The sequence below is a fragment of the Oratosquilla oratoria genome, chromosome 2 (assembly GCF_046742065.1).
Source record: "Oratosquilla oratoria isolate Oo_2021 chromosome 2, ASM4674206v1, whole genome shotgun sequence".
Taxonomy (NCBI): Eukaryota; Metazoa; Arthropoda; class Malacostraca; order Stomatopoda; family Squillidae; genus Oratosquilla; species Oratosquilla oratoria.
The window spans coordinates 7,989,260-8,001,759 of NC_134778.1; the positions used below are offsets into that span (position 1 = coordinate 7,989,260).

At 40.9% G+C, this 12,500-nt stretch overlaps 1 protein-coding gene across 1 annotated transcript in view; it reads left to right on the forward strand.

The window, feature by feature from the left end:
* Positions 1–12,500, forward strand: part of LOC143034270 (neuroligin-3-like) — a 502,714-nt gene that overhangs the window by 339,842 nt on the left and 150,372 nt on the right. Inside the window, exon 6 of the mRNA XM_076200209.1 lies at positions 386–498. Within this exon, the coding sequence (XP_076056324.1) occupies positions 386–498 (113 nt within the window). The remainder of the gene's footprint in view (positions 1–385; positions 499–12,500) is intronic.

Here is a 12,500-nt window from a genome sequence, read left to right on the forward strand (position 1 = left end):
TCTCTGTTTTTTTTTCTAATTTTGTTGAAATATTGTTTCATTCACATATGTATTTCGCTAATTGTCATTCTTGGTAACCAGTCCCATCATCAGAGTAAGCCAATGTAATCACATTTTCTCCCTCTACTTTCCTATTATCCTCCATGCACTTATCTATATAAACAATAATGTAATTGTGAGTGACAACATTGTCTTACGCCATGACAAATTTACTTTTCTTTCACATGTTGACATCCTCATAACCATCAATGAGGGTGATGCTATCTTTTATCTATATGTTTCACAGGTATCTATGAAATTTATCAATATGGAACTAAGCATTAGCGACCTGAGTATTATACGTATTTGAAGTCTATCTTAACGTATTCTTTTGTTTTTGTTACAGAGACCCAAACATCGCAGACAATGATCCAACTCCAGTTTTGGCAGACAGGATCAAAACTCGGAAGGCATTCTGGGAACCATATGACACCTTATACGAGAAATACCTCGACATAAGTACGTATTATATTTTCTTTTCTCGACTTTGGTTAATAACATCTAACACCTATGTCCGTGTGTTGTTTATAAAGACATTTCAGATGCTCTAGCAAAAGTTTTATGAAACGTGATGTAATTTTTCCCGAAACATTCTGGTGAGAACCAGGACGTGAGTGAAACTTACTGCTACACGTAAGTTATTTCGTTTATGGATTTTTTTTTTCCGAAAGATATGAATTGTGGACGAAAGAATATTGATCCTTACAAACGATTTGATAAAGACAGAGAATATATATATATATATATATATATATATATATATATATATATATATATATATATACATGATATGTATATATAATATACATATATATATATATATATATATCTATATATATATGTAGATATATATATATATATATATATATATATATATATGAATGGTAAGAATGGAAAGACACGATTAGAAACAAGAGACTTTATTCCTGACCGGTTTCACCTTTGAAGTTTCTTTAGAGGTAATATTTACAGAGAATGACATCATTGACATATATAGGGCAGTTGCTGTGGTTCATGAGGGACGCGGGGTGTGATTCCGTATATGCTGCTTGGCTTGGTGGTCATGTGGGGTCAGGTGTGAGGCGGGTGAATGTATTTGTTTGTTTGTTTTGTGTGAGCAATTGTCTCATGGCGTATTTGGTGGCATGTTTTGCAATCTTGATATCTCCTGTTCTGTTGTTGAAGCAATCGTTTGTGTTTATGTATATTGCTTTTGATGTTTTTCTTTGTGGTTTGTTTAGGTTTTCATGTAAAAGGTTAGCTTGGTTCCATTGAGGTAAATGATGTTTTTGATCTATGTGGTTTACCCAGGCGTTTGTTGTGCGGTGGTGACGGACATCAGCTTTGTGTTCATGTAGGCGTTTCTTTAATCCCCTGTACGTTTCACCATAGTAGGCAAGGTTGTATCCTGAGCAGAGGATTTTGTATAGGATACTATCGGGTTGAATGGGATTTTGTCTGTTATTTGTGATGTCGCGTATTTGTCGTCCTTTGTCTGATATTACTGTGATGCCTATGGGTTTTAATTTCCTGGTTAGGAGGTGAGTTAGGTCTGATTATGGTGCTATGAGGAGGATACTTTCATTTTTGGTTTATGGTTCTGAGATGCTTTTTTTTCTTTTCTTTTTCTTGTCTTTGGGTGGGGCTCGGGCGATGATTCCTGTTGGGAAGTGAAGTGTTTTGAATGTAGTGGTGATGTGGTTTATTTCGTCTTGAAGGTATTCTGGGCTGCATATTCTTAGTGCTCTCAGAAAGAATCCTATTAGTATACTACTTTCAGTTCTGTCGCTGTGGGCACTAAAGTAGTGTATGTAGTCGTTTCTGTTTGTGGGTTTTCTGTAAACTTTGAATTTTGCTGTATTATTGTTCGTGAGGATTAAAGTGTCAAGGTATGGGAGAGAGTCCTGGTTGTCTTGTTCGACTGTTAATTGTATTTTCTGGTGTGATTTGTTTAAATTGTGTAGAAGGATGTCAGTGTTTGTGTCTTTTGGTATGATGAGAAAGTAGTCATCTACATACCTAATCCAGGTGGTGCCATTAGAGAGGACCTGTTTGTAGATGTTTTACTCAAGAATCTCCATTGTTAAGCAGGCAGCTATAGCACTGAGGGGCACTCCCATTGGTAGGCCGTCGTGTTGTTGGTAAGTTTTGCCATTAAATGTGCAGAAAGCACATTTAAGGCATTTTTCTACTAGTTGTTTGTAATCTCTTTTGTTGATTGGGAGGTTGGTCTCATCGATGCTATCTATGACTCTTTGTATGGCTAAAATGGCATCTGACAGCGATGTGTGGGTATATAAGGCGATGACATCTAGACTGATGAGTTTCTTGTTTGTGAAGTCTGTGGTATGGAGTTTTTGTATGGGATCAGTGGAGTTTATAATGTGTGTGTCTCTGATAGTTCCAAGAGCTGATGTAAGGGGTTTGGCTAGTATCTTAGCTAGTTTGTGGTGGGCATTGTCTATTCCGTTGGTGATTGGTCTCATGGGGATCCCTGCTTTGTAAGTTTTGGGAATGCCACGTATCGATGGTGTTTTGGGATCTTCTTCTAGGAGATGGAGTAAGTGTTTTCCTTTGCTGGTGCGTTTGAGGATTTTTCTAACGTCGGTGTTGAATCTACGAGACTCTTCTTTGGCTTGTTGCTCTGACTGTGGGGTGTAGGTGCTTGTGTCTGTGAGGAGATCTTCCATTTTCTTGATGTGGCCTGCTTTGTCCATTATGACGATTCCTTCTTCTTTGTCTGCTGTGGTGATAATGATTTTTTCATTTCTTCGAAGTTCGTTTAACGCTATAACGAATCTTCTAAGAATCGCTGGGTGTCGATCTTTAGCGACGATTGTGCAGCAAAGTAAGATGCCTTGAATGAAGCCAATGTCGATGTCGTTACTTCTCCATTTGTAATTCTTCTCCAGATATTGTGAAAGCTGATTGGTGTTGGTTCCAGTGTCGAATTTTAGACCTAATGAGAGTGTTTGTTCTTGTGGTTGGGTTAAGGTATATGATGAGATATTGTGTATCAAGTCAGGTCGTCCGACGTCGTTCCATGTGCTCTTGCTGCAAAGCTCGGAAAGCTTAGTGGCTAATTATCTTTTTGTTGCTGGTCTTCATCTCGTATTTCATCGTTAGTTTCAGTGGGGAGCGTGGTGTATTGTAGTTTTTCTTGCGTTTCCGATATATATATATATATAAATATATATATATGTATATATATATATATATATATATATATACAGTATATATAAAACATCATCAAATAGGAGCATACACTAGGATTTGCATATCTTTTTCCTCATGTCAGAGCCACTTTCCATATTTCTATTTTCCTAGGAAGCCCCCATGTAGCCACCCTTCCCATTCCAAACAACTCTAGCAGGACTAGTAAAATTGTTCCAGTTATGTGGTTTCCTCTTCGTCTTCTCCAAGAGTTCTCGCTTCTGGAGATATCTCTGCAATTGGGTTCAACGTCAGGGAAGTGTGTCACGGGTCCACGTATCAGGAGTGGACGTACAGAAATTAAGATGTTAACAAAGCCTGACTGAGCTTCGCCGACCCGTCACTGGTTTCAGACATTCGTTTAGGGTCGACTGCCGAAGGGGAAAAAAAGCATTTATTCCGAATTTTGTCGTAAATAGAAGGACTTCTAAACTATGTCACATAATTCTAGGTGTATGGGTATGGATATTTTTTTCGTATATGTATTTTCATACACACATACACACGCGCGCGCGCACGTGTCTGTTTGTGTGTGTGTGTGTGTGTGTGTGTGTGTGTGTGTGTGTGTGTGTGTGTGTGTGTGTGTGTGTGTGTGTGTGTGTGTGTGTGTGTGTGTGTGTGTGTGTGTGCGCTCCTGTTTCTGTGTTTGCGTGTGCCTATGTATGTATGTATATGAGTGTATGTATGTATGTGTGAATGCATTATATGAATATGTGTATGTATAACACATCTAATTGGATGTCTATTGTATGGGCTGCATGTGTACTGTGTGTGTGTGTGTGTGTGTGTGTGTGTGTGTGTGTGTGTGTGTGTGTGTGTGTGTGTGTGTGTGTGTGTGTGTGTGTGTGTGTGTGTGTGTGTGTGTGTGTGTGTGTGTGTGTGTGTGTGTGTGTGAATGCGTGTGTGTGTGTGTATGTGTGCCTGTTTATGTGTTTGTGTGTGTTTATGTATGTATGTATGTATATGTGTGTATGTATGTATGTGTGAGTGTATTATATGAAAATGTATATGTATAACACATCTAATTGGATGTCTATCATGTGGGCTGCATGTGTACTACATGCGGACATATGGGTATTAAAAACAAATACGTAAATTGATAGTTGAATAACCCTAGGATTGATCATATATCTAATGATGTATATCTTTAATATAACTAGAATATTATATGCCTTGTGTGTCTGTGACATATGTTATAAGTAATGCAAAATCTTCCTCTATTTACTTGTATGGATTTGGTTAAGTTATATAGGCATAGCTTTGTCCTAGTTTCCAATTATATCCACATTATTTGACAAGCCATGTATCTAATTCTATGTTTTCTAGATGAGTGCATTTGTCCTTGTAATACAGCAATTGTACTAGATGTTATGAGGATTACTGGGAATTAACCAAAGACCTGCGCACCGTGCTTATCTGTTATACATTTGTACAAAAAACATTAAATCTTGGTGTGGCGGATTCACACGCCTCAGTTCCCTGAAAGATTTCAATGATTACATTACCTATGTGTCAACGTATACTCTACTGCCCTTCAACACTCAGGCTTAAGGGTTAAAGTTATGTAGACCCTTATAACCATATATATTCTGAAACCTTATAACACAAGGTATTTGGATAACTATAATTTGTATCTACTATAATAAAATAGCAGCCTGTGTCTGTCTGTCTGTTTGTTCACGAACTCCCCCCAAAACCATATATATTCACCATAACCCAGGCTACTTGGATAAGTATATTTTATTTCCAAAAGACGTCTCCCTCCTCAATTTCTTTTTTCCTTTCTTAACCTTTTATTTTTGTTACCTTTTCCATTGAGTTATATTGATACGTGTAACTTTTCTCTACAAATTCTAACAAAACTAAAATGATCATCATTTGCCCGCAGCAACGCGTGGGTAATTTGACTAGTATATATATATATATATATATATATATATATATATATATATATATATATATATATTATATATATATATATATATATATATATATATATATATATATATATATATAAATATAATGAAAAATGCATTTGGCATGGAATCTTGCATCCAAACTGTTACAATGTAACCTGAAAACGAGAACAGTTTTCTTGGGTTCTGTTTGGCACGTGTGAGTTTCAGGGGACGAGATTACGTTAAGATTTTGAAGCTATATTGGCTGTTTGTTGGTCGGCTACTCTGGGACACTCGGAAATAAAAAGAAAATGACCTCCTGTTGTTGGGCGTAAAATTAGCAAAAAAAAAAAAAAAAAACCGCTTGAAAACGGGGTTGGAGATAGCAGATGTGACCTGGTTCCCCATTGCTCCAGGAAGGGAAAAGAAAATCTCATTTAAGTCCTTCATTGCTAAGGTACATATATGTAAATTACATTTGAGCTGTCGCCAGGTGATTTTATTCAGCTAAAGAACACCTTCGGAGGACAAAGGATCAACCTTTGAGGGCCAGGTGACACAAGGCATCTTCTTCTGTCTGAGTCCCAATAGACATTTTTGTTTGTCTGGTGATTCCTCTTCAGCAATATAATATGCCTCATGGTCAGCTTGTGACGTAATCTGAGCCGTGTTTGTCTAGCATTCTCTTAGTTGTGGATTCGAATCCCACACTTCTCCAATTCCCATCAGTGACTGCTACCTGCTTAAACAGTTCAAGCGCACAGGGAAAAGATGACGGCTTCGGATGCAGCTACGTGCCTCCTGACGTACGCTCGCCATCTACTAGTGCCTTATCAACACAACGTCCGATTTTACTTATTCTATCCTCCTTGAAGCCACGCAATTCCATTCATTCTGAGGGGTATCTCCACGAGTGGCTGCTCTAAGCCAACTATGGCTTAACTTCATCAGCCCGATGACGTCTTTAACGGGTTTTATTATGACCAAAGCCGGATTTTACTGCCTAAGAGACTCAGATCTATCTACTTTATGTGTCTTATCTGACCTCTGAAGGAACTGGAATCAGCTGTATCCTCGTTAACCATTTATCTGTGTCTGATAACGTTAGTCATTTATTTTAGCTGTCGTCAAGTGGTTTTATTCAGATGAGGGAAAATCCTTCCTCTCTGCAGCGAAAAGGTAAAAAGCATCGCATCTTCTAATATGCGGAGGTAATCCAAAACTTCATACTCGTTGTGCTTTGAACCCTGTAATGAGCAGAGCTATTTTTTTTTTCCCCAAAGACTTTTTTGTTCCCCCCCCCCTTTTTTTGGGGGGGGGGGATACCGTATCCTCACCAGAGCGATTAAGCTCATCTATAACGTTTGAAAGTCAGGAACAAACGCTTATCATTTATCTGGTCTTCTCCACTTCGCTCAAAGTGGCCTTTGACCCATCAAAAGGTTATTCTCCTCAGGACGAGGTTATCCACTTAACTGAATAAAATCGTCTGATATTAGCCAGAATAAAATCTAAGAGGTGTTTTATCATAGCAATGAGTTAAAAGATGCCTGTTCTATAGACAGAATTACTTCAGATGAATAAAGTTGCATGATGGAGGTAGGAATATAATTCATATATTCTCACTCAAAAGTGCATAAAAACATCTATGAAATAGAAAACGTGTTCATCGAATAGATATTACTTTAGACTGCTGTTATTATTATCAGCAGTGAGGTACTTGTAAAAACTGTGCATTATGATAAACACTTCTCTCATTACAAAGCCACAAACATTTGTACTATTTGGTCCACCTGACTTACTGAGAGATTTGCGTATTTAGTTGGGACTGATAACATACAGTACGCAACATGCGGATCCTGATTCATGAAAGGTTAATCACGGCCTGAGCATAAGCTATTTCTTTACATTTTAGAAAATCTAAGATAAACAAAATCACTAGAAAAAAAATCCGATAAGATCTGGTACACAAGAGCAGAAGCTAAATACAACACAAACATTTATTTTTGTCCTGTTAACATAAATACGAAAAATTTATTCATGAATGTGAATATATACATCTTATACATATGCAAACTTAGATCGAAGGTCGCATCTCAGTTACATATAGATAAATGTTAACAAACAAATAAAGGTGACCCACAATCGTCTTATGCAGTGCAGGGGGGAAATATAATTACAAAAATAACGAAAACAATCATACTTAGTATGCAATATGCGTTCGCTATGTTGCATTCATTATACTTGTTTATTCATTCAGTTATCTATTCTCTCATGTATTTGTTTTTATCTATCTATGTCACTACTTGTAACGGAGGTTGAAGTGACGACAGTTCGAATATTACCATCAGCGAGTTGGAAAAAGTTGGCTGTGTTACATTCATCATACTTATTTATTTATTCAGTTATCTATTCTCTCGTTTATTTATTTTATTTATCTATGTTACTATTTGTCGAAGTGGCCACAGTTCGAATCTTACTGCTAGCGAGTTGGAAAAAGGGCATATTTGATCGAATTCCATGATATAAACTCCTCTGTAAGAGACATTGTCCTTAGACCCTAATAAGAGGAATTCGTGAGATTAAGCCGAATCATCAATCATTTATGTTATATTTGTTTTTGTTTTTGTTTCATCTATCTATTTTTTCTAATTAATTTAAAATAATGGAATATATTTTGATATTTACAATTGTTTAGTGTAATTCCAAAGAAATTAGTTATCTCATTATTGTCAATATATTTTTGTACTTCGGTTGTCTTAGAATAGCAGGAGTTCTTAAAATAAATTTCAGTCTGAAATCATCTGAATCTAGTTAAAACATGGTGGAGAACGTATATATATATATATATATATATATATATATATATATAATATATATATATATATATATATATATACATATACATATACATATATATATATGTATATATATATATATATATATATATATATATATACATATATATGTATATATATATATATATGCTAATACATTGTGACAAGTTGATGAAGGTGGAAAAAGAAGCCATGGGTCTAGGTCCGAGTTCTTGAGTTTATTTCTGACCCGTTTCGCTCTATGCTTCTTCAGAAGCATAGAGCGAAACTGGTCAGGAAAAACTCAGGAACTCGGAACTGGACCCGTGACTTCTTTTTCCACCTTCATCATATATATATATATATATATATATATATATATATATATATATATATATATATATATATATATGGGGACGTTCAGATTACAGCTGGTTTACAGCAAGGGTCTTACAGGGGAGGAACAGACGGGGTGGGTTGCAAGGACTAAGTGCCTTCATCCGACGTGTGTGGTGGAGCTTGCTCTGAGGCAATCTAATGCTCTGCCAGGGTTATCAAGTTGGTTTCTGAGGTTGAAGTGATGCTCCAGGTCTGGACAGACAAAAACACAGTGGCCGAAGGACACCAGTTCCATGCCACAGGAACAGCTGGCCTGTGTGAATCTGGTCCGCCAGTGATTTACTCTCAACAGAGATACCATGGCCGAGATGTGAGGGGAAAGTGAAGGGAGGCTGGAGTCATTGGCCCCGAGGCAGATCTTGATGGACCATCCCCAGGAGGTGGCAATGGCAGTGTGTTCGGATTTCCACGAGTCCCAGGCGGTTTGGTCTATTTCACAATAAGCATCGCTTACTGAGGGCTAGACGGGCATCAGATTCTCTTCGGGGATCCAACGCTCCTTGTCTGGCAGCACTGTCGGCCCTGCCATTGCCATGAAGTCCCACATGAGAGGGGATCTACTGGTACTGGAGGTGGACACCCAGGAGGGCTGCATCTGTCGAGAGATGAAGGATAACGTTTAGCACATCGGGCCTCGAGGTGCAGTAGATGTTCTGTGGGACAATCAGGATCGAGCGAGAGTCCGATAGTATTGTGACTCGTGGTGGTTTACGAGGAGGGGCGAGGATTTTGCCCAGGGCTTCCCGGATGGCAACAAGTTCGGCCGTGAGGATGGTGGTAGGGGAGATTCTTACGGAGAATATCTCCCCCGTGGCTTGGAAAAAGAAGCCTGCTCCTGTGTAGCCATCTTTGAGTGTAGACTCGTCTGTATAGGCCAGGAATTTCCCAGCGTATTGCTCTGCTAGGAGTTCCTGAGTACGTGCAGATAATATTTGATTCTCCTGGCGATCTAGTTCATATACATCCGTTCTTACTTCAGGTGGCGCGAGGTCCCAGGGAGGGGGGTGGGAGGGGGTCCACTTGACATTGGGGTACAAGGTGGCGGTCACTGGGTTGAAGTCCGGCTCTGAGACAGAGGTCTTTGACGGAACAAGACAGGACTCCGATGGGTTCCGATGGTTAAGCCGCGATTCATCTCTCAAAGAGTTCTTTGTCTGTAGAATTTGGTACTATGGCAGAGCCAAAGAGGTACCGGCATGCATCCCTCTTTAAGTGGCACCAGAGTGGCAAAATGCTTCGCTGTACACCTTCTCTTGAGGGACCGACCGAGGTAGGCCGAGTCCCACTCGTAGTGCCCGGCATTTCAATGTCTGTCATCCTGCGGATTTCATCACTTGGCATGTCGTGCAAGGCAGGAGCACCAAATAGGAGCCTTGAGAGTGCTAAAATATGTACTATGTGGACTAGAGTTTTTCGGAGCCAGTCCCAGGGCTCGTGCTAAATTTCTCTGATGAAGTTGAGGGCCCTTTGCGCATTGAGTATGACCTGCTGCATATGCTTGGACCATCTGTCTTCTCGCTGGAAGACAAATCTTAGGTACCGGACGGACTTTGCTGGTTTTACCAGCGTTCCACATATTTTTATATGGTTCCAGTCCGGGTATGTGCCACTGTTATAGCCTATCTGGTGAACTGGTATGTACATCGTTTTGGCTACAGAGAGCGAGAACAAAAGGCTTATGAGTCGAATCTTTCTTGGGCCGCCGGTGCCTAGACTTCTTCCAGAGAGCTATGTTATCGGCATATGCAGTGATGACCATGTCACCTCGCACACCATTCCCCACATCTGCGAGGAGTAGTGTGAAGGGGGGGCCACGACTGAGCTTTATGGAACCCCCATATCAATGGGTGCTTTAGCATTAGTGGCACCGTCTTTTCTTAGCGAGATGGAATGGCCAGAGAGGAAGGAGCGGACGAACTTGTACATTGCCGGGAGATCCCGAGCGACTTCAATTTCCATGGGAGCTTGGCGTGCCAGACTGTGTCGAAGGCCTTGGCGATGTCGAGGAAGCACGTGTAAATTATTCTTTTTTGTCTTTGGGCTCTGCGGATGTGCTCAAAGAGCCGGACGACGTGATCCCTGACACTCATCCCTTTCCTGAATTCAGCCTGGTGTGTCGGCAGCGCCCCTCTGGGTTCAGTTAAGTCTTTTAGGCGATTGAGCATCACTCTCTCATACATGTTGCCAATGTGCGATGCTAGGGCTTTCATCCAGTGGTTCGCAATCTTGCCACTATGTTTCCCTGCCTTAGGGACGGGGACCACGACGGTGTAATCCCATGCTTCAGGGACGCATCCCTCCTTCCAGCATTTGTTGAAGAGAAAAAGGAGGGCTTCCTTCATGGAAGAGAGAAGGTGTTGCAGCAGCGGATAAGTTACCCTATCTGCATCTGGAGTTTTCTCGGCGGTCTTAGTTGCCCTTAGGTTCCAGTACAGTTCATGGAGGGTGAGGTCTGCGTCTGCCCCCGGTGGGTTGGAGAGGTCCATGCGGTCTTCTTCCTGATAGGCTCGACGTTGAGGTTTTCAGAGGAGCTTGTGCCGGTGAAGTGGCGAAGAAAACCCTCTGCCTTTTCCTCCGGATTGAGTAGTAATCCTCCATCGGAGGCAATGAGGTCTCTACTCGGTGGGTTGTAGCGCCGTTTGATTCTCTTGAACTTCTTCCAAGTCACAGTCAGGTCGATATTGTCCTCCCCACTGTTTTTCCAGAAGTCCAGTTTGGCCTTGGCTATGATCCTCTTGCACTCCGATTTGGTTGCCTTCATAGCCCATCCTTTAGGTAGTGGTTATAGGCCTCCCTCTTGTTGTGGACGGCAAGCAGACACTCATCCGTCCACCTAGTGCCGGTGTTTACTGGAGGTATGGCATACCGTGCTGCTGCGAACACGTTGGCAGTAATTCCTTTGTTCAAATTTTCAATCGTGGAGTCGGGGTCTTGACGGTAGTTTGATTTGACCAGGAAGGCTCGGGACTCAATGCAGTCGACTTTGTTAAGGTTTAGTTTTTCCTGCACTGGGGGAAGATGGAGTGTGGGGGAGAAGTGTATAATGATAGATATTAGAAGGTGGTCCGAGGATATAGGATGGTGAGCCAGTCTGTAGCCCCAGCTAGGTTGGAGGACACGAAGGAAAGGTCGATGGCCATCTTGTCGTGCCCTGCAACGTCGGCAAACCTGGTGTGACTATCGTCATTAAGAAGGAACACGTCGGTAGCTTCTCTCTGGGAGGTAATGGTTGGAGAGGTATGGGCGTAGTTGCTGTCCCAAAGGGTGTCGCGGGGGTTGAAATCACCCACCACTACCCAGTTTTTCGGGGAGGTCTTCAATCCAGGCGAAGTATCGGAAGGTCTTGGGGTTGTTTACATTGAGGTTGTGAGTAGTTTGATCTCCTTCCACTGAGACGGAAGTGGCAGCCCCATACTCTTCCTCCAGGGTGAGCTCCGGCCTTTTCCTTATGGTTCTCCATTTCTTGGCGGGTCAGGAGAAGAAGCCGAGGAGACTACCTAGGTGGTAACTAGGGTAGCGGTGGTTCTCTTTCGATTTTTCCTCTTTCTTTGTTTCTTCCCTCCCGACTCTTCGTCTGCATTGGTTTGTGCTGAAGTGGCAGGGGTGTGTGGTAGGGTTCATCAAACGAGATCTCGAGACTCGGGATCTCGTCGTTCCCTTGGACATACATTCCCGGGAAGTGTATTTGACACTCCTGGGACTATCCCGGCACATAGGAAGTGAAACACACATAACATGTCCCGGGATTTTCTCGGGATTCCCAACTTTTCCATGAGGACAGCAATTTAGTGAGACCCCATGATTTTCCTGGGACACTGGGATCATATCTCTTCCTGGAAACTCTTGCGTTTTATTTATAATAGCTGGTAATTAGTAGTTATTAGTAATTAGAAATTACTCGTAATCAGTATTTATTATTAGTACGAAGTATCGACATTTTCTAAATTATTTCTTCCACCTCATTTGCTGACGTTATCGATTTATTTCCCACACATTTCACATTCGTTTTTCGTCATTAGATAAAAGTAATTGAGATCATATGTTTCTCTGAAAAACTCAGGCATGAAATCCTAATAAGTAACCGAGAGCGGAAAGAGGAAAGGGGTGATGGGAGGAGGAGGGGGTACCCACGTCT